The 22,148-nt window shown below is 44.4% G+C and overlaps 1 protein-coding gene across 1 annotated transcript; it reads right to left on the reverse strand.

The window, feature by feature from the left end:
• Window positions 1-262: 262 nt before the first annotated feature.
• On the reverse strand, window positions 263-3,537 carry LOC103118235 (GTP-binding protein 1-like). The gene is given in 2 exon segments (XM_060173627.1): window positions 263-2,623; window positions 2,626-3,537. Coding segments are annotated over 2 exon segments (1,746 nt in total). The 5' UTR covers window positions 3,523-3,537; the 3' UTR covers window positions 263-1,774.
• Window positions 3,538-22,148: the final 18,611 nt, after the last annotated feature.

Genomic DNA, 22,148 nt, shown 5'->3' on the forward strand with positions numbered 1-22,148 from the left:
TAATTCAGGAATTGTCCTTGTCTTTCAGGAAGACTACAAGTTTCATCTTCATTTAGGTAAGAACTCAATGAAATTTGGAGTCTAGTCATTCTCTGGTGTCCAAAGTTAACTGTTGTGGAGGTGATAAAAAACAACCTTCACCTGTGAAGGAAGCATGGATTGGGAGACATTGCTCTAAAACAATGAGAACGAAGTATCATTTTCCAGTGTTGGTGTGGACTTTCCTGAGGAATGCTAGAGACCTGGCCCAATGTAATTTTTTTTTCAAATTAGAACAAACTTTTATTTTGTGTGCTGGTCAGTTCATGGCCACAGGTCAGTGGTAACTAAAACAGTGGGAAGGATGGGAGGAAAGGAGACCCAGGAGTCTGGAAGCAAGAGGAAAAGAGAAGGTTTGGGACAAGGCTGAGGAAGGACCCAGCCAGCTGGGTATTTGCCCAGTAGAGAAAGAACATGCCTCTGCCCCTCAGTCCACCCACAACTGAGGGTTTCAGTCTGTAGCTCAGACCAGGCTGGCTCAGAGCCCATGTTGATGTCTTGGGCCTGGATAACCCCACACCTACCCAAGCAATGATTCTTCCAGAAGACTTTGTGCTCTGCTGGGCCTGGAAGAGTCACTCCCCACACTCCAATCAGGGCTTATAAAGCTGGGCTTCAGGCCCTACACTATTGTGCTCCTGCAGCAGCTATGTTGGGGTGATATGGCAGGACTGTGGGGAAGAAGGGGGACTAGTCCAGGCCTGGCTCAGAGGAGCACTCCAAGACCCACCAGTAGGAGGGACCAGCGAGCATGACCCTGAGCAGACAGACCCAAGTCTAGATGACCAGTGCCCAAGACAAGGCAGGAGGTGGCTCCTGGTGAGAAAAAAGCAGCTTGGGAGAATCAGAACCAGCAGAGCAGGAGTCACCCCGCTAGCCACACAAACACAGGATTGTCTCTAAGGGAAAGAAAAGTCAGTGACTGTCTTTGGGTCAGTGGCAAGGGTCAAAATTAGGGACAGGAGAGCCCTACAATCCAATCACCGTTCGCCTCCACATACCTATTGGTTACAACTTAAGAGCTTTTGGCATTGCCTGCTTGGGGTTCAAGAAGAAAGAGGGTGAGAGAAATGGGGAGCCACCATTTTCCACCCAGATAAACCCCCAAGTCCCAGTTGGAGGGCTCCAGCTCTGGCAGCAGCACTTAACCTAGAGGCCCCTCAGCCCAGAAGTCTGGCTCTGCAGAGGAGTGCAAGCAGAGAGGAGTAAGAGCACAAGAAGGAGGTGCTCCTTCAGCTCCTGACAGCCCAAGAGGTTCTCCAAAACACAGACAGGCATGCGGCCAGCCCCTGGAGGCTGGTTTCCAGCCAGAGGAGACAAGGAGACAGACTGCAAAGGCCCTCACCTGCTGCACACCTGCACTGCCACACACACACACACACACACACACACACACACACACACACACACGAGAGAGAGAGAGAGAGAGAGAGAGAGAGAGAGAGAGAGAGAGATAGTAAAAAGAATAAAAACTACGGGCCCAGATATACAAAAATGTGAGAGGTAAGGAAAGAGGGAAGAGAGTAGTAGATGGTCAGTCCTTGAGAAGTCTGGCCACCTTCCTCAGCTTATAAATTACAATCCCCTTGGAAAACAGGGGTGTGGGAGGGGCATGATGAGACTCCGGCTGTAGCCTGGGTGAGGGCAGGTACTCAGAGTTGTGCTGGCTCATCTGGTGGAGCGGTGGTCAAAGTACGAGGATTCCTTGGGTGGTGGGGGTAGGCAGGAAGGAGATTTAGCAGCTGCTGGCAGGAGTCACACAGGCACCTTGAGACTTCACCTTGTGACACTGGCCCCCTCTTCGCCGGCCCCCACTGCTGGGCTTGGACTGAGGTGGCAGACCGCTGGATGCCGCTGGCTGTGCAGCTCCTAGAGAGCAAGCTTCATCTCCGGGTGTGAGTGCCCCTAGTGCCGGCCCTCTGGAAGGGCCTCCCTCATCTTGTTTAGTCAATGGGCCCTTTTTTGTTGACTGCATTTTAATCTGCTGGGGCTTGGAGTTCATCGGGAAGTTGTTAGTGGTCTGGAGGAGCTTGGTGATGGTGCCGATAGCTTTGGTGCGACCTTCCCTAAACACCAGTCGCTGGTCTATGTGCAGGTACTCAGGGGTCTTAATAAAGCGGAAGTGCACGGTGGCCTTGTCCCCAGTGCGCAGACAGTCCTTGTCCATGCTCAGAATTGTGACTGTTTGCCTGATGCTCCCACAGTGCACCATGGCCTGGTAGCGTGGGCTAATTGTGGTGGGGTGATGCAGGACAAGAATCTCAGCCTCAAACTCCCAAGATGCTTGGGGATTCAAGCATGGAGAAACCATCACCATGCCCTTCCAGATGGATGAGCGCTTTATCTTCTTCAGTGCGAAGGAGGCTGTCTGGCCTCTCCGCACCTCCTTGACAGGCATGCGCTTGCGATGGATTGATTTGACAGTAGTGGACAGTAGGGGGTCTGGACCCAGCAGCAGTGTGTCATTCAACTTGATCAAGCCCCTCAATGTTGTTCCTGACACTACTGTCCCTACACCAGGGACAGAGTAGGTGTCGTCAATCTGAAACTCAGTAGGCTCTTCCTCCTGGTAGCTGGTGCGGGGGGGGAGAGGAGGTTGAGGAACATCTTCAGCAGATCTAGGTTCTTGCCTGTAACATTGGAGATCTGGAATATTGGGCACATCCTCTCAGAGCTAAAGTTGGAGGCTGTAACAATCACATCATCCTTGTTCTGCACCAGAACGGGAATCTTTCAGCATCCAGGAGACTTCAGCAGGCATTGTAACAGCTTCAGTGTTTCTTGCAAGATGTTGGCAGGACACATGTCAATCTTGGTGACCACCACAAAGACAGGCACATTGAGAGCTAATGCCAAGCCCAAGTGCTCCTTGGTCATACCCACAATGCCAGCATTGCTGCCCGCCATGAACATGCAGAAGTCAGGCAAATGGCCTGTTATGCCAAAGACAGTGGTCTTCAGGTACTTCTCATGGCCAGCCAAGTCGATGAAGGTAATCACCTTCATGGACTTCTCACAGATCTTTGTCCACTCCAGGCTGCCACCGTGACTGTCTGGCTTGTTCACCACTTTGCGTTCACTGTCAAAGCCCAGAATGTCATTGCCCAGACTGCTGGTGTGACCCGACTCAATCTCATGTTTGTGGCGAAAGAGTTTCTGACGGGCAAAGCCTCCGCCATTGTCCAGTTCTCCATGTGTCATGACCCCCAGAAGCGTGCTATTGCCAGCATCCACGTTGCCCACCACTGCTACCCTGACCTCCAGGAAGTCATTGTCGCCTACTCGTTTCCGGACAAGGTAATCATGCACACGACCTCCAGCTTCTTGATGTTCCCGCAGGAGGATGACATCAGCCTCTATCTGTTCCGCCATGCTCTTCACTGTGGCATAGGAGGCCTCCATGTCAGCTTCACTCAGCCCATACCCAGTACCATCTGATCCCTGCCCAATGACATATATGGTCTCTCCGCATTCCTTGTCCATCCTCTTCCCACATCTGTCAAAATAGGCTGTCATACTGCTCTGATGTAGGGCTCACTAGAACTAACTTCTCAAGAGTTGGAAAGACACGATTTAAAAGGTCCTTATTATTCCATTCATGCAAGCCGAGGTTCCGCTCCCAAGACGGCGAGATGACGGGTCAGACCCATCTTTCAGTTCTGTTTCGGGTGGGTTCTCGGACACTGCTCGCACCTCCTCCGCTCCACCTGGGCGACTCACTTTCTGTTTCCTTTCTCCACACCGGGGAGAAACACCGCTGCCGCCCGCTTTCTCCGGGAGCGCCGGGTCCTCCCTCCTCGGCTCGCCCACCCAGGCCACCTGCGCTGTGGCCGCCCCGCACAGTTCTGGGAGGCCACCTGGCCAGAGCGCAGCCGCCATCGGGCGCCCCCGTTCTACGTGGCGGAATCGCGGGGTACACCGTAATTTTTTAAAAAGAATTTATTTATTCATGAGAAAGATAGGAGAGAACCAGCCATCACTCTGGTACATGTGCTGACAGGGATCGAACTCAGGAACCAATGCTTGACAGTCTAGTGCCTTAGCCACTGCGCCACCTCCTGGACCACAATGTAATATTCTTAAAGAAAAAAAAAGTGGGGAAAAAGAATTATTTATCATTCTCTGCTTCTGCCACCATTTTTCTTTCTAGCAAATATAGAAGGTGAATTGAAATGGAAACAAATATCCCCCACTGTGTTAAAACTCCTTTCAAGTTTTCAGTTCTTTGTGGTTGTTGTCTGACAGAATAGTAATGAATGACTAAATGTGGAAGCTTTGTGACTTTTAGAAATCAAATGATACATTATTGTGGGGTAGTAAGAGGTACAGATTCTTCTTGTGTTGATAGAGATAGAGAAAAGAGAGAGAGAGAGAGAGAGAGAGAGAGAGGCGCCAACGCTTCCTTCAATATGGTGGGGGCTGAATTGAGCCTGGGTTTTGCCATGGCAAAACAACAGGCTATCCAAGTGAGTCATTTCTCCAGCCATGAGGTGTAATTAAATTAAATTAAATTAAAACACATGTAATTAAAATTAAGTGTTTGGTTTTTCCATGGTAACAACACAATGACCATTTTAAAAAATTTATTTATTTATTCCCTTTTGTTGTCCTTATTGTTTTATTGTTGTATTTATTATTGTTGTTGTTGGATAGGACAGAGAGAAATGGAGACAGGAGAGGAAGGCAGAGAGGGGAGAGAAAGATAGACACCTGCATACCTGCTTCACCTCCTGGGAAGCGACTCCCCTGTAGGTGGGAAGCCAGGGACTCGAACAGGTATGCTTATGCCAGACCTTGGGCTTTGCGCTACCTGCGCTTTACCTGCTGCGCTACCACCCAACTCCCAAATGACCATTTTTAAAGTGATTAATTATTTAAAAACTTTTCTTTTTAAAAGATTTTTATCTTCTTATAAGAAAGCTAGAAGAGAAAGAACCAGGCATCATTCTGGTACATGTGCTGCCAAGGACTGAACTCAGGACCTCATACTTGACAGTCTAATGCTTTATCCACTGTGTTACCTCTCAGGCCACAAAAACCTTTTTATTATTATTATTTCTTTTCACTTTTGTTGCCCCTGTTGTTTTATTGTCATAGTTATTATTGTTGTTGTTATTGATTTCGTCATTGTTGGATAGGACAGAGAGAAATGGAGAGAGGAGGGAAAGACAGAGGGGGAGAGAAAGACTGACACCTATAGACCTGCTTCACCACGACTCCCCTGCAGATGGGGAGTCAGGGGCTCCAACCAGGATCCTTACACGGGTCCTTGTGCTTTGCACCACGTGTGCTTAACCTGCTGCGCTACCACCGGACCCCCACAAAAAAACTTTTTAAAGTTTTAAACTTAATGAAAAAAAATAAAAGATCGGGAGAATAATCTAGGTTTTGACACTTTTGTCATAAATCAGTGTTGGGTTGACGGTGCAGATAATGCTTCCTCTGAATGTTTCAAGTGTTACATAAGAGGCTTGGATATCTAGCATTCAGTTAAAGAAAAAGCTGTTTGCTTTGAATTACGGTGAGAGGGATGGTTCTGTCAGAATACAAGGTATTGAATATCATTATTTTTACCAAAGAAATGAATGGGATTTCCTGTATTTCTAGGCAGTACATGTTACAGGAGTGTGAATAGTCTGCCTGTCCTGATATTTCTCTCAGAGGGATTTGATACAAGCATTTTTTTCTTTTCTTTTTGAGGTTTGCTGAGGAGTTAAATTTCAATTTCTAATACACAGCATTAATTCCGGGTTACAATCATCAAGAGGTTCTTAGAAATGGATTTAAGGTGAAACAATGTACAAGGAAAACAGGCCCTCCCATAAAACTCTGCCTGTGGTCGGTCCCAATGAGACAAGGCAACATAACATATCCCTAGAGAGAGAGGGGGGACTAAAATCAAGGAATTGGGTTAGAACAAAGGGAATAACTCTTACTAGATAGAACTCTACTTGCAGAAACTGACCTTGTAAGGAATAGCTAAAATGTTAAAACTAAATCGGCAAATAAAAAGCAAGGGGCAGAAACTCACAGTCTCTTTTGTTCCTGTTTGCCTTTTGTTTTCAAGGCAAACAACAGAACTTATGACTTGTTTCACAGAAGAAATGCACAGAAAACTGTCAGAATCTGGGAGGCAGGTGACATATTGACCTGGAGCCAGTCTGTCCCAAATATACCCCCTATTTTTCTAGCATCTCCTCCTTGTACTAATATTCTCTGAAAACATTGGGATGGAGAGATAGACTTATGCTGGTATGACAGCAGACCCATATTTGACTTCAAAACAAGTCCTTAAATAATTCATTTTTTCACTATCAACTGATATTTCTTTCTCTCTCTCTCTTTCTTTTTTTTTTTTTCCTTTCTTTTTGCCACCACAGTTGTAGCTAGGTATCTGTGTCTGTGGAATCCTCTGCTCCCACTCCCCCCTTTATCTTCTTTCTTTCTTTCCTTCCTTCCTTTTTTTTTTGAAAGAGATAGAAAAATAGAGAGGAAGAAGAGAGAGAAAGAGAAAGAGACAAAGGGAGAAACACTCACCAAATGCAACCGTGAGTCTCCATTGCTACTGCCCTCAGAATCTGGAGCAGTGGCAGGGAGGCCCTGTGCTTTTTCTTCTTCTAGCGTTTGCCCTTCTTCCGTAGCCAGTCAACAGCATCAGGTTGAACCTGATGTAAAGTTTCGAGACCTCCTTTGAATCTGGAGAGGTGGCAGTCATTGGCTATGTGGGTCATAGTCTGTCTGGAGCTGCAGGGGCAGTTTGGGTCGTCTCTGGCTCCCCAGCGATGGAACATAACACCACACCGGCCATGGCCTGTGCGATAGCGATTGAGGAGGGCCCAATCATAACATGCTAGGTCAAAGCCGGGTTGACATTTACAGGGGTCTGTGATGAGCTATTTGTTCTTTACCTCAGCTGACTGCCAACTCTGTTTCCAAGAGTCTGGAACAGAGAAGTTCAGTGTAGGCATAGGGGACCAGATTGGGTGACGAGACATCAAGCGTTGGATAGGGTGAGCAAAGATGTCTGCGTATATTGGCAGGTCTGGTCGAGCGTAGAAGTGGGAAATGAACTTAGATGATGCTGCATCCCGACGAATATCTGGCAGGGCGATGTTGCTAAGAACTGGCAGCAATGGAACCGGGGTGGAACGGATGGTTCCAGAAATGATCCTCATGGAGGAATATAATTTGGAATCGACCAAGTGGACATGGGGGCTACGGAACCATACTGGGGCACAGTATTCTGCAGTGGAATAGCATAATGCCAGAGACGATGATTGTAGTGTGGAAGCGCTCGCGCCCCATGAGGAGCTGGCCAGTCTTGCAATGATGTTATTCCTCGCGCCCACCTTTGCTGCAGTTTTTATGAGATGTTTGTGAAATGACAGAGTGCGATCGATCGAGAGTAACGCCAAGATAGACTGGCTGGGCTTCATGCCGGATTCTCGTATTGCCAAGCTCCACATTAAGCTCACGCGAGGCCGAGGCATGGTGTAGATGGAAAACAGATGATACTGTTTTTGCAGTGCTAGGGATTAGTCGCCATTTTTTTTACAGTAATCAGATATCAGAGACATGTCTTTCGTGAGTGTTTCCTTGAGGATGTCGAACTTGGATGCCTGAGTTGCACAGCAGATGTCATCGGCGTAGATGAACTTCCTTGAAGAAGTTTCTGGGAGGTCATTGATGTTAATATTAAATAGCGTAGGAGCCAGAACAGAGCCCTGGGGGAGGCCACTTGAGACAAGTCTCCATCTGCTAGACTTGTCACCCAGATGCACCCAGAATCTTCTGTTTTGGAGAAGAAACGATATAGTGTTGGCCACCCATGGAGGCAGGCATCTTGAGATCTTGACTAGGAGACCACGGTGCCAGACCGTGTCATAGGCTGCTGTGAGATCAACAAAGACAGCACCCATCTTTAAATTCTTCTGGAATCCATTTTCAATGTAAGTTGAGAGGGCCAGGGCTTGTTCACAGGTAGATCTTCCTGGGCGGAAACCAGCTTGGGCAGGTGATAGGAATTTCTCTGTAAGAGGAGAAATACGTGACAGAAGCAGCCTCTCAAGGAGTTTGTAACACACGGAGAGGAGAGAAATTGGTCTATAGCTGGCGGCCAGTGTTGGGTCTTTCTTTGGTTTCAAAACCACTATTATCTTTGCACGATGCCAAACTTTGGGCATAGACTCAGATTCCAAGATGTGGGACAGGAATGAAGTGAGCCACTTCTTTGCTGTGGGGCCCAGGTTAAGAATGAGTTCTGGGGTGATGTTATCATAGCCAGCAGCTGTTCCCGGTTTAACCCTCTTCAAAGCGTCTTCCAGTTCAGACAGTGTAAAGGGAGAGAGTTTTGGAGATGGACAAGATAGCCGGAAGTGGGATGACCACTCATGGGAAATTTCTCTTTTCCAGACTGGGTCGATCTTAGCACGTCAAACTTGAGTTAGGTGACTGGCCACTGAGTTTGGAGATACAGGAGGATGGGAGACGGGAGGGGGTTGGCTACCGGCACCCAGACTGTGAAGAAGCTTCCAGGCCTTCCTACTTGAGTGGGTGAAGTTCAGACTTTCCGTGAGTTGTTTCCAGCGGGCTTGACGTGCTGCATCCAGGGAGGCAATGAGATGGTCAGCCACATCTGGGCCGCCCGACTCACCATCTTGCTTTAGTAGTTGCTCGCATTCGGCATCAAGACAAGGCGTATAGTTAGCACGTCTCCCACGAGGAATGGCTTGGGAAGCTGTTTTGAAGATGGCTTGGCGGAAGCACCTGTAGGAATCGTCAGAGGGGATAGAGTTAATTGGAATTGCAGGAATAGATTTGTTGGTAAGATCACTGAACAGATGCCAGTTTGCTTTCTGAAAGTTCCATCTTAGTTTCTCCGAGCACAGAATCAGTGGGAGCTGGAGACCAATGTGGATGATAGCTGGGCGGTGGTGACTGTGCGGGAAAATCTTGAGAACTTGTCTCGTAGCGGGAAAGGCTTGGCCTTTGACTGTGCTAATCCAGCACAAGTCGGGTGACGAGTCTTTATTCCATCTAGCACTGTGAAAAGAGCCTGGCTGTTTGGGATCGTATAATAGGGAGAGGTCATTCGCTGAAGCCCAGTCGGCTAAGATAGAGCCATCAGCACGAGTGGAGGAATATCCCCTGTCTTGGTGATGACTATTAAAGTCTCCAACATAAACGGCTGGGTGATTCGGGCTAGGCAGGACCTCATTATCCCATGAGGCACTGGGAGGCTTATATACATTGACGAGCTGAATAGTTCCAATCGTAATGGAGTCGTAGAAAGTCGAAGAGGCTGTATGGTAAATGTCCGCAAGACACGATTTGGCGTAGATGGCTCGGCCGTGTTTAGGATGGAGATTATAGCATATTAAATCGAATCCACTGATGGTGAATCGAGCAGCTTCATCGACTGCTATATGTGTTTCTCGTAGGCAGATAACATCTGCCTGATGCTGTATCTCCAATTGACCAATAAGAACGGGTTTGGCAAAGCACAGCCCCTCAACATTAAGTTGGAGGACTCGAAGAGCAGGACCAACAGCTTGAAAGCTGTCAGGAGCTGCTTGTTGCTGGCTTTGAAAGTGACTGGGATCCATGTGGATTCAGTCAGCTAGGAAGGATCGTCAGTTTCCCCAATGAATGGGTACTCACGGGATGCACCACGGGAAGGTTGATCCAATGCACCCCAAGGCCCTGTGCTGATACCAGGGGACATAGAACTAACGAGGAAACTCAGGAGAAGATCTATACCTTGGTAGCCTAGCTGAGAGTCTCTTTGCATAACCACTGGATTATCTCTGCCCCACCCTACATTATCTCTTGGTCAGGAGTCAGTGATTAAGCTGAGAAGCCTACTTATAGTTTAAATGCCCTCAGGCTCCCATAGCCTACAGGGGAAAAAAAGAACAAAAGAGGCTGTTAATACACTGAGCTCCAACTGAGGGATTAAAATACTATTGAAACAACTGTCAATTTCCACAACTGTGAACCCTTTAATTACCTTATTTAAACACAAGTCAATCCAGGCAAGAGTGATCAGTAATTTGAAAAATACTGAGAGAGGGACCACATAACACACTATATAAAATGGTTAAAACAACAAGAAGAAATATTGGAGAAATAAACTAGGACAAGAGTCCAGCTAAAAGCTCCCCAAAGGCTGAAGCACAAAATAATGAGGTCAACACCCAAACATTAGTTAAGGAAATAGTGACAGCAGTGAGTAAAGAGTTTGAAAGGAATGTCATCAGAAATGCAGAAAGAACCAATGAGACTCTGGAAGAAAACACTAATTATCTCAAGGTTATTAGAGAGCTAAAAACTGAAATAGCTTGGCTAAGAACACAACTAGCTGAACAAGCTAAAACAGTATCAGAACAGGGTAACAAAACAGATGAACTCCAGAAAACAGCAGAGGTCAGAAAGAATAGAATAAATGAGGCTGAAGACAGAATTAGCAAGATTGAGGACAAATTAGCGACAATTAAAAAAGAAGGAAGAGATCTCTCCCCTCAGACTCCCTCTCTCTACTTCCCCCTCCTCACCCTCCTTCTAGATAGATGCTGGTGGGAATGAAAATTGGTCCAGCCTCTCTGGAGAGCAGTCTGAAGAACTTTCACAAGGCTAGACATGGACCTACCCTATGACCCAGTAATACCTCTCTGAGGGATAGACCTCAAGGACTCCCTAACACCCAAGCAAAAAGATATGTGTACACGTATGTTAATAGCAGCACAATTCATAATAGCTAAAATCTGGAAGCAACCCAGGTGTCCAACAACAGATGAGTGGCTGAGAAAGCTATGGTATATATACACAATGGAATACTACTCAGCTATTAAGAACAATGAACCCACTTTCTCTTACCTATCTTGGATGGAGCTAGAAGGAATTATGTTAAGTGAGCTAAGTCAGAAAGATAAAGATGAGAATGGGATGATCCCACTCATAAACAGAAGTTGAAAAAGAAGAACAGAAAGGGAATGACTGAATTTGGAGTATGTCACTAAAGTAAAAACCCTGAGTTGAGGGTGAGGGTGGATGTTTAGCTTTATGGGGGGTGGGGAGGATGGGATGGGACACAGTCTTTTGGTGGTGGGAATGGTGTTTATGTACACTCCTATTAATTTGTAGTTGTATAAATCACTATTTAATTAATATGAGAGGGGAAAATTGATTGAATATCTCAAACTTTTTAATGTACAGACCATAGGCTGAGTAGTCTTTGATATGCTGATTCTCTTAAAAGCTTAGACCAGGGAGTACAGAAGCAACTGGTGGCACAGCTATATACAAATAATGTCAAAGGACATAAATTATGGTGATGTTGTGTATGATACACCAAGTCCTAACAAAGGGATTTTTCAAAGTTAACCCAACTGCCAAATCATGTGATTATAGCAGACAGACTATGACCCACATAGTCAATGACTGCCACCTCTCCAGATTCAAAGGAGGTCTCGAAACTTTACATCAGGCTCAACCTGACGCTGTTGACTGGCTACGGAAGAAGGGCAAACGCTAGAAGAAGAAGAAGTATCTATTGCCTTCTTAAAACCTAAGACAGCAGGAACCCCCCACTCCCTCTATAGATCCTATATTTCCCCCAGTCCTGGAACCTCTAGGGTGGGGTTAATTTTCCTGCATGCTTCTCTCAATTCATACCAAATGATATCACATCGTATCTACTGATCCCAACCTAATCAATGCAATGAGAACCACCTTGGCATGCTTCACTTCAGACTGTGTCCAGAGATGTCAGGCATGGAATGTTAACCCTTCAGCCTCATTACTCGGGTGAGACCTTTCCTTTCAGAGAATTCTCTAATTCCAATCCATATTGTTCACTTCCTAACAAAGTCCCCAAACCTAGATCTAGATAGATGCTTTCAAACAGTACCTATGAAATACCTGCCGGACTTGATAGTGAGCAGTGGCAGCACAAAGGGAACTACCTTAGAGACAGACAGCCCTCTGAGCAGACTTGATTAAGCACAACAAGGACTGGTGAGGAGGGAGTGACCATACTAAGACCCAGCAGGCTGTGGAGGCTCAGAGGAATTGGTTATCTCTGGTTGTCCTAGGAAATCACTGTCATTTAAATTACAAAGAGATGATATTGGCATGTGGGGGGAGGAAGGGGCTATAGCTGAGGGCATCTTCCAGGAATGGGGGCAGATGTGGGCTAGGTGGGAAGAGGAAAGAACACCAAGGTCAAATGTGTTCCTGTCAACAGTGTCCACCCACCTGAAATAGTCACTGAAGTAGTCAAGGCTCTCCCACTTCACCCACTGGGACTTAGTGTCATATGCTTTACATTGTTTTGTTCTAGCCCTCCCCCCGCCAAGAGAATTGGATCAGTCCAATTAATTTTGCGGGCCTGCTTGGCCCCGCCCCAAGGGACCCCGAGAGAGGGTTCCTGAGTCCGAGAGTTCCAGAGTGACAGAGTTCCTGAGTTCGAGAGTTGCAGAGTTACAGAGTAAGAGAGAGTTCCACAGTGCGAGAGTTTCAGAGGGTTCCCGAGTAAGAGAGTTGGAGAGTTCCTGAGTTCCAGAGTAAGAGAGAGAGTGCTTGTGCCGCCGCAAAGAGACAGCAGAGTTCTGTTTGATGATTAGTTTGTCTTAGTTTATGAATCGTTGTTCTTGAATAAAGAAATACAGCTTCCCTGCCCAGCCGTTGTCTCCGCGTCTCTGTTACCCACCGTGAAGCAAGCCAGCCCGGCCAGAGCCTCCGAAATTTTAACAACAACTTAGAAAACCAATTGGGAGTCTGGCAGTAACACAGCAGGTTAAGCTCACGTGGCGCAAAGCTCAAGGACCAGCGTAAGGATCCCGGTTCGAACCCCAGCTCCTCACTTGCAGAGGATTCGATTCACAAATGGTAAAGCAGGTCTGCAGGTGTCTCTCTGTCTCCTCCTCTCTGAATTCCTCTCCTATCTCCATTTCTTTATGTCCTATCTAACAGTAACAGCATCAACTACAATAATAAAAAACAACAAGGGCAACAAAAGGGAAAACAAATAAATATATAAAAAAAATAAAGAAAAAAAAAGAAAACCAATTAAACCCTGAAGATCATGACTCAGTATTCCACCCGTTGTTCCATGGATTTGCTCTTTATGGCAAACAATAATCCTTGTTTCACTACTTGCAAAGCTTTCGCTTTACACAAAGGGATCAGGGGCTTGAACCAGGGACCTGAGATATGATGAAATGTGCACTCTACCTGGTATGCCATGGCCCAACCACTAGAGTACACATTTGTGACTATTTTCTACTGCACTGACAGACAAGGGGTGCTGCTGCTATTTGGTAGTATGCAACTAATTACATGCCCAGTCCTTAGATTTTACGAAGCCATTTAAACAAGACTCTGTGCCAAATGCCCAAAATTCTGAACATGCTATGTTCTTACCATTTATAGGGAAGTTTTCACCATTTATAGGGAAGTTGTGCTTTTTAGGAATTACCACATAGTCACTTATTTTGGAGGAAAGAGGGGAAAATACTTTATTCTTTTGTAGTCAAATCCCAAAATTTGTTAAAGATGGCTTTAGAGAAAACACTGTGTCAAAATTAGCAAAAGAAGGCATACATAGTTCACATTCTCAACTCTTGTTGTGAATTATGAGCTACATGGTTTCATTTGCCATAGTTGGGTAGGCTTTTGGTGTAGACAGGTGGTAGAGAGGGCTGTGCTTCCTGAAGGACTTGCAAACTGGTATGTGAGCACTTTCTAACATGAGATGCAATCTGACACCATGCCCTCTTTTTTCATTTTTGCTCAGGTTTCTCACTGTGCCATGTATCAAATACACACACAGTCACACACACACGGTTATCTCCCTCTATTATAAGACTGTTTTACCTGCTTGTCACTGACAAGCCATATGAGGGATAAGATGTATATGATATAAATATGAGAGTGTAATGAGATCTGAAACCAAACTCTCAAACTGAGCTGCCAATTTAATCTTTTACAGGAAAAACTATGTTACAGCTAATTAGTTATGTGGTGACAATACTTGCAGCAGAATAAGCTTGTGGCAGGGAGTTTATGGCACACCTGCCTAAATTGGACTTCTCTGGCCTTCTCCAACTAGCCTTCAAGGGCAGAGTGAATGCAATGGAGCATGTGTGTGGGTGTCTCAGTACTGAACACTGCCTTGGAATCTAGTACTCTGCTGACTTTTTTTGGGTAGTAGTTTGAAAATCTTGCTTGTTGAAACCCAGTTTCACAATTTCCTTGTTTCACTTTGCAGAGAGCCAGGGCATTTTATTTGCTACCCACTGCTTAATTGTGGTAACTCTCGGCACAATTAAGGTCTTATTGAGGAAGAAAGGGCTTTGATCACCTTTAACAACTCTTGGAAATCCCTCTAAGTGCCTCTGCTAATTCTCACCTCTTTTAATAGTGTGGATATGCTCAGTCACCCCTGTCCCACCCGCCCACAGACCCTGCCAATAGTTCCCCAGGCAGAGATGTTCGCTGGCTTAATTATCTTAGAAGCTATTGTTAAAATAATATCTGTGATATCAATAACATTGGGTGTCCTGGTGCAGCTTGTGTGGATGTACAGTGCTGTGAGTATGTAATTTGGACTTCCAGCCCTAGTCTGGAACAGAAGGGCTTCAGTTTCCCAAGTGGCAATGAGGTGGGAATGAAAGCCCAGTTCCATTTCTCAATGTAAGGGAGACCAGTGAAAATGAAGGGGTGGCACTGGGGAAGGACAGAGAGGGGGACTGCTTTGCTCAGAATCCTTTGGTTCTTTCAGTGGCACAGAAGAAAAGACTAGCATGCTTGTTCTCAAATCAGGGGCAAGTCTTAGAAGTGTGCAGTCAACCTTCACTCTCTTTCAGTCACCCCTCAGTCTCTGCCATCTTAGCGTCTCTCCTGTCTACCTCCAAAGAAGTGAGGTTTTGACTGCATGGAGCATTTAACATATAGTTAATTCATAGAAAATTTGAAATCTAGCTATGCTGAGTGATCAGAGATGACTATTATAGAAGATAGTTTGTTATGGCTCCCCAGAGAACATGGGAATCAGGAGCAGAGACAGGATAACTGTTGGTAAGGAGTTCATTGTACTGAACAGACAGGGACTGCCTGAATGTCTAATCACATAATAAAATCTCTGTGTAACTTTGCATTAAAACTCTATAGGTTTAAGGAAGAAAAACAAACAAACAAAGAAGCAAAACTGTACTGGTCACAGGCTTATAGTTTGGTTGATGTGACATAAATGTTTCCTAGGGGAATTCACTTCATAAAATTCTAAAGACTGAATCTTAGAAATACTTTTGGGCTAAGCAGAGGAGATAGTATAATGGATATAAAAGAGACTTTCATGCCTGAGGTTCCAAAATCCCAGGTTCAATCTCCTGAACCAGAGCTGAAGCCAGAGCTGAGGAGTGGCTCAAACACATCTGGGCTGATAAGAACTTCAGAGTCTTGTCTGGCTAGAACTGGGGAGTGGATTGTACCACTTAGAGTAGCTGATTTCCTTATTATACTAAAAATACACCTTTGACAACATTTCTCTTAAATTTTCTGCAGTGCATTGTGTGAATTTGTACATTTTTGAAATGTACCAAACAACACATGTTCACTATTTTCCCTTGTGAATATACATGATTGCCTTTGGAAAAGTCCTAACTATGTACAGACTGCTATGCCACCCTAACTTTACATGGCATAAAACCAGACCCTCCTCTTCTACTTTCTGAAGTTTGCTGTACAGCTTGTGCTGGTCAGGCAACCTCTCCTATTTATAAATTGTCTTCTTGCTAATAAACGTCTTCTCTTCTACTTAAAGTTATTTGTAATTTCTGGAGAGCAATCATTTAAGATGACAAACCATCCAGGAGGCTCTCTACTTGTGTAATCCTTGGCCCTGAGAGTACAGGATATGTGAATTTTGGCTTAAAGTGAAGATGCAGTAAAGATTGATTGCTGGAGTGTGTACTCTGGAGTGGTTGTTTTCTATTTGAAAAACACTTGCAGATAATTTACTGTTATGATTTATTTCACTCTTTGGTTGTTACTGAGCTTCACCTATTCAGACTGACTTGTTTAGATAGGATAGAGAGACAAAGAAGAAGAAGGAGGAGGAGAAGGAAAGGAGAAAGAAAGTAAAATAAAATGTAAGAGAAGAGAGACTATAGCATTGGAACTTCCACAAGTGCCATGGAAGTCAAGAGTTGAGCCTGACTTGTGAGCATGGTAAAGCAGGTCTTCCCATGTGTGATATCTTGCCTGCTCTCACATTTATTTCTAGAAAATGGCTAATCATGAAACTGATAGTCTTTTCAGGGTCATTCTCAAAGCCACATATGTTGAAGCATCAGAATACAAAACAATAGAAGACATGATCATTCACAGAGACATCATCACCTGACATAAAGGAGAGGACAGGGTCTTAGCAGTTATCTATCATCTCACCCCATTCTTTCCATCCCCAATTCATTATGAAGGCTCAGTACGTGCTTGAACGTATCCATTGTCTCAAACTCACAACTTCCAACAGGTCAAAGTCACTAGGATCCCTTGTCTGGGCTGTAGTAATATCTTCCCAGCTGGTTTCTCTGCTATGATTCTCCCCGATCTCTTATCAGTCTCCACTTAACAGCTGGAGGAATTTCATATACTTAGTATTTTTTTTTAAATATTTATTTTATTTATTTATTCCCTTTTGTTACCCTTGTTGTTTTATTGTTGTAGTTATTATTGTTGTTGTCGTTGTTGGATAGGACAGAGAGAAATGGAGAGAGGAGGGGAAGACAGAGAGGAGGAGAGAAAGATAGACACCTGCAGACCTGCTTCACCGCCTGTGAAGCGACTCCCCTGCAGGTGGGGAGCCGGGATTTGAACCGGGATCCTTATGCCGGTCCTTGTGCTTTGCGCCACCTGCGCTTAACCCGCTGCGCTACAGCCTGACTCCCTATACTCCTTAGTATTTTATGTATGAACTACCCTTTGCATTCAAATGAAATGAAACTCGTTCCCATTGGCCCATAAAGTCCTGCTTGCTTCAGCCTACCCCATCTTCCCTCTGCTCTATTCTCACATTCACAGGGCACAAAGCATCTCAAACATGCAGTTCCTTTCCCCATGGCTGGATCTTCTTTCTTGAGGCATCAGCTTAAGGGTACCTCTTCATGGAGATGTTCACTTATCTGAATGGTCTCCAAACACCTCTCCCATCATCCCTCTGGTTGTGGTTGACTATTGCTTATTTTCTAAATCACCTAATGCCAGCACAGTGACAAAAATACAGTTCATTTGCTCTGGGGATGTAGGTCAGTGGCAGTGGACCAGCCTTGCTTGTGTGAGGCCCTGGGTTCAGTGTCTGGCAAATTAAGTTGAATGAAAACATTCCTTTCTTTTTTTTATTATATTTATTTATTAGATACAAACAGCCAGAAATCAAGAGGGTAGGGAGAGATAGAGAGGGAGAGACAGAGACACCTGCAACACTGCTTCACCACTTGCAAAGCTTTCCCCCTGCAGGTGGAGATGAGGGCCTCGAACTCAGGTCTTTGTGCATTGTAACATGTGCATTCAAATAGGTGCAGCACCACCTGGCACCGAATGAAAACATTTCTGTCAGCTTTGTCTTTGTCATGATAGTAGAAAAAGAAAATGTTTGCATCTCACTTGGAGAGAAGGTTGTGAGTTCTTCTGGTGTAGAATTATCTAGGGGTAATTTTTTTTTTAAATCTGAAGGACCACTGCATTTTTTACTCTCTCCCTTTTTAAAAAAACTTTATTTTATTTGATAGGACAGAAAGGTTTTGAGCAGGAGGTAAGAGAGAGAGGGAGAGAATGAGATAGAGACATCTGCAGTCCTGCTTCACTGTTTGTGAAGCTTTCCCCCTGAGGTTGGGGATGGGGGCTTGAATATCTGCACTTAACCAAGTATGTCACTGCCTGGCCTCCTGGGGACAATTTAAAATATCTGATTACTAAGTCAGGCTACAACCTTACTGAGTGGGAGTCTCTAGGAGATGTCCATATTCTGAAGAATTTCCTTAGGTGTGTCTTATATATATCCAGGTTTGGGACTGGAGTGAACGAGAATTAATCTCTATCCTTAAAGAATAAGAAATGGACTTCAGTAGTTCACCTGACTCTAGAAAAAAAAAGCAGCAGCTGAACTCTCTCTCTCTCTCTCTTTCTCTCTCACCCTTCATATTTCACAGACCTATTTCCTTTCCTTTAGGCAGTAAAGACAATGTATCTTATGTGAAAACTTTGTCACTCTTTACAGGAATCCCATGCTTTTTGAAAATCCAGATACTTCTACTTCTCTTTTGTCATAGGACTATATTAATACTTTGTTAGTCAGTTAAAAGAAACCCAAAGAGAATTCCCACTTTGATGACAATAAGCTCAAAGTATGAGTAGTGTCAGGTTGTCTTTCAGCAGTCTTGCAAGAGACCAGGAACAATCAGAGCAGTGAGAGAGGTGCCGCCCAGTTCCTTCCCTGGGAAGTGCTTTGTCAGGGGTGTATTTATCACACTATTCCTGCTTTCACTGTAGGCTAGTGTAGTTTTAGTTTTGATGTGTTATTTGGTAGATTACTTTTTAAGTCTGGGAATGCTAAAAATCTTTTTTTTTTTTTTTTTAATCAAAAGCAATGGTAATTGCTTCTTTGCTTTACACCACTTTGGGTTGTGAGTAGCTTCATAGGGATGCTCTACTTTTGAATAGCAGGGGCAACCTAGACAGCCAACATGTGCACCACAGTCTATAGACTGTTTATACTCCACAGTTGTGACATAGTGTCTAGCTGAATACAGCGTCAGCAGGTGCCAGCTGAATAGGATCAAAATCTGTCCCAATTCATCCAATTCCCACTTTAATACAGTAAAGCCATAGGGAACGAAGCTGCTAAAGGTCAGGCACTTTTTGTTCTCTGGTATCTAAAACTCTACTTTGTCATGACTGGGTGCTAGATTATATGTGATGAGCCTGTTGGCATTTTCAGGAAAAAAAAGCAATTCAATTCTGAATGTTTGTCATTTATAAATGTCATATACCAAGAGATCAGTTTATGATGGAAAGTATTTAAAAACATGACATACTTAGACACAGCTGTGTAACTGAAACTTTCCAAGTACTTGCCGGGAGCCAGCCCCAGCGAAAGTAATTAAGGGTCCCTGAAAGAAAGGGGGAGTTGGTGAGGTGAATGAAGTGAGAGACACATCAGCTGTTTCAGATGCAGGAGAGAGGCGTCTCTGTCCTCTGTCTGCAGAGGTTTATTATTTAAACACTTTTTGCCTGGATATAGTTGTTATTATGTAATATTATTTTCATTAACATCAAGGATACATATGAAATCATGTATAATTGTTTTCATTAACATCAGGAATAATCGTAAATAACATTATTATTACTACAGGTATGTTTTCCTTAGAAAGTTTCCTAGGTCTGCATCATCCTGAACCCCCCTTGAAAGTTTCTTGGGTCTGGGGTAGTCTAAATCTATCCATGAAAGTTTCTTTGGTCAGGGGTAGACTAAATTTCCTCTTGAAAGTTCCCTTGAAATTACCATCTCTGTTTTGACCAACTCCCTGTTCTGACCTTCTGTATGAATAAACATTTTTCTCTGGAGCTAAATCTAATAGCTTTTCTTCTTAACCCATTCTTGGATGTGTCTAACTAGATCATAGTAGGCTGTCCACCTAAAGAAATCGTCTGCTGTAAAGTAAGCACACACCATGGGGGCTCTTTTCTGGTCAACCTTTGCATATATAAAAGTTCACTTTTAGCTAATGAAAGTTTACTTAACTTCTACCCATATAGCTTAACATTAGCTATTTAACTATACAACCTAGTACTCATCATGGATGTCTGTAAGTGGAAGCAGGGTGTTTGTGGGTGAGGGTAAGCAATAGAGGCTTTTATAACTAAATGAAGTGACAGTCTGTCACTCACAGTATAAGCCACCTGTAATTCTGGCTTTTGGTCTGAGTCCAGCTGATTGAGAAGCTCTAGTGGTGATAAGTAGCTCCTTTTCTGAAAGCTTTTAAATGGGTACAACAGCTTCTGCTCCTACGCCGTTTTTAGTTTTGTTACACTCACTGCCATTGTTGTCACTATGTATTTCCCCTGGGGACCTCTTTCTACTGTCCCCAGGTAATATTTGTGCATATACAATATAGCCAATAGGTATTTAAATTATCAGTGTAAGGGAAAATGGCTTCAGTTTAGTCCAGGACTTCCCGCTTTGCAGTTAGCCCTAGCCCTAGTTTGGGAATGAGGAGGTGAGATTATCAGCAGGCACAAGGGGTGGGGGTAGGGAAAGAGAGAGACAGAGGGTCTTTGTGTGGGCAGAGGTAATCGGGCCATATATGGTCAAAAGGAACGGGAGATAGGGAAGTGGTCAGGGGGCTTCTAGTAACTGTAGAGTAAAGTGGACCAACTGGTTTGGGAACAAGGAAGTGAACTATTGTGTTAGAGAATGTGGGACCCTTGTATGGCGGGGAGACTGACAGGGGGACAGAATCCTGGAAACTGAGACCACCCTGCTAAACCCTGGGTGGGGGAGTCTGACGGGGTGGCTGTACCTCCAGGCACCCCATTTTTCATAGGTGGTCCACACCATGCTCAACCTCAGCCTCACAGTTCCCCGAAGCCTGATTTTGCTCCCGCCAAGTACTTTTTGCTTTCTGAATGCCAAACCATTACTTTATCCTGTGTTGAAAGAAATTTATAGTTCTCACTGAACAGTTTACTTAGCTGTTGCTAATATTTATTTTCCGATGGGATAAAAATTAGAAGAGTTTCACAGTTTGTCACTAGTATGACACTTTTTTTTTTATCTTATTGTCAATTATAAAATAGTTTAAATTATGTGATTTCTTAAAGTTTGGAAGGAAAAAATAAGCGTAAAGTAAGTTAATTTAGGGTGTGAAGACAAATATTTCTCTTTCTTATTTTTTGGTTCCGGGGTTATTGCTTGGACTTGCTGCTGGCACTATGAACCCACTGCTCCTGGAGGCCTTTTTTTTTTTTTCATTTTATTGGATAGGACAGAGAGAGAAATTGGGAGGGGGTGGTAAGATAGAAAGGGGGGAGAGAAAGATAGACATCTACAGACCTGCCTCAATGCTTGTGAAGCGACCCCCTCTAGTTGGGGAGCCAGGGCTTTGAATTGGGATTCTTGCATGGGTCCTTGCACTTTGCACTTTTAACCAGTGCTCTACTGCCTGGCCTGAGACAAATATTTCTTTACAATGATTACATATTATTATTTTTGTAAATAACACTTTTTAAAAAAATTCAGGTAAGCAAGAAATACACTGAAGAGCTTTTTTAGAAAATAAAGAAAAGTAGAAAAAAAATATATGAATAGTTATATAACTAATTCATTAAAATATATTATTTTAGAAGAAAACTTAATCTTCTCAACCACGCAAGAAAGGTTCCCACTCCACCTTCTAGAGTATGGAATTCCAAGCTCAGAGACATGCACTAATTAGTTTGGGTAGATAAGCTATTCTTCTGATCAAGGTCTGTACAACTATGAAGTCCAGACTATTTCTTCCTATCACAATGACTTGCTTCCAAGTCTACTCTGAAAAGCTCAGGCACCAAAAATATGAGCTCTTCCTTCTCAGGCACAACTCTCTTGGAAACAGAGTTGGCAGTCAGCTGAGGTAAAGAACAAACACCTCATCACAGACCCCTGCAAGCGTCAACCCGGCTTTGACCTAGCACTTTATGACTGGGCCCTCCTCAATCGCTGTCGAACAGGCCATGGCCGGTGCGCCGCTATGTTCCATTGCTGGGGAGCCAGAGACGACCCGAACTGCCCCTGTGGCTCCAGACAGACTATGACCCACATAGTCAACGACTGCCACCTCTCCAGATTCAAAGGAGGTCTCGAAACTTTACATCAGGTTCAACCTGATGCTGTTGACTGGCTACGGATGAAGGGCAAACGCTAGAAGAAGAAGGCACAGGAAAGCAATCATTCAGCAACTTCATTTTGATGTGTTTACTCTAATGGGTGAGTGAAGTCTGAGGGTAAATCTGACGTTTTTGTCGCAATAGTGACTTGAAGTTTGCATTATGAAAGGGCTCATTGGTAGAAA

This window comes from Erinaceus europaeus, chromosome 15 (assembly GCF_950295315.1).
Source record: "Erinaceus europaeus chromosome 15, mEriEur2.1, whole genome shotgun sequence".
Classification (NCBI taxonomy): Eukaryota; Metazoa; Chordata; class Mammalia; order Eulipotyphla; family Erinaceidae; genus Erinaceus; species Erinaceus europaeus.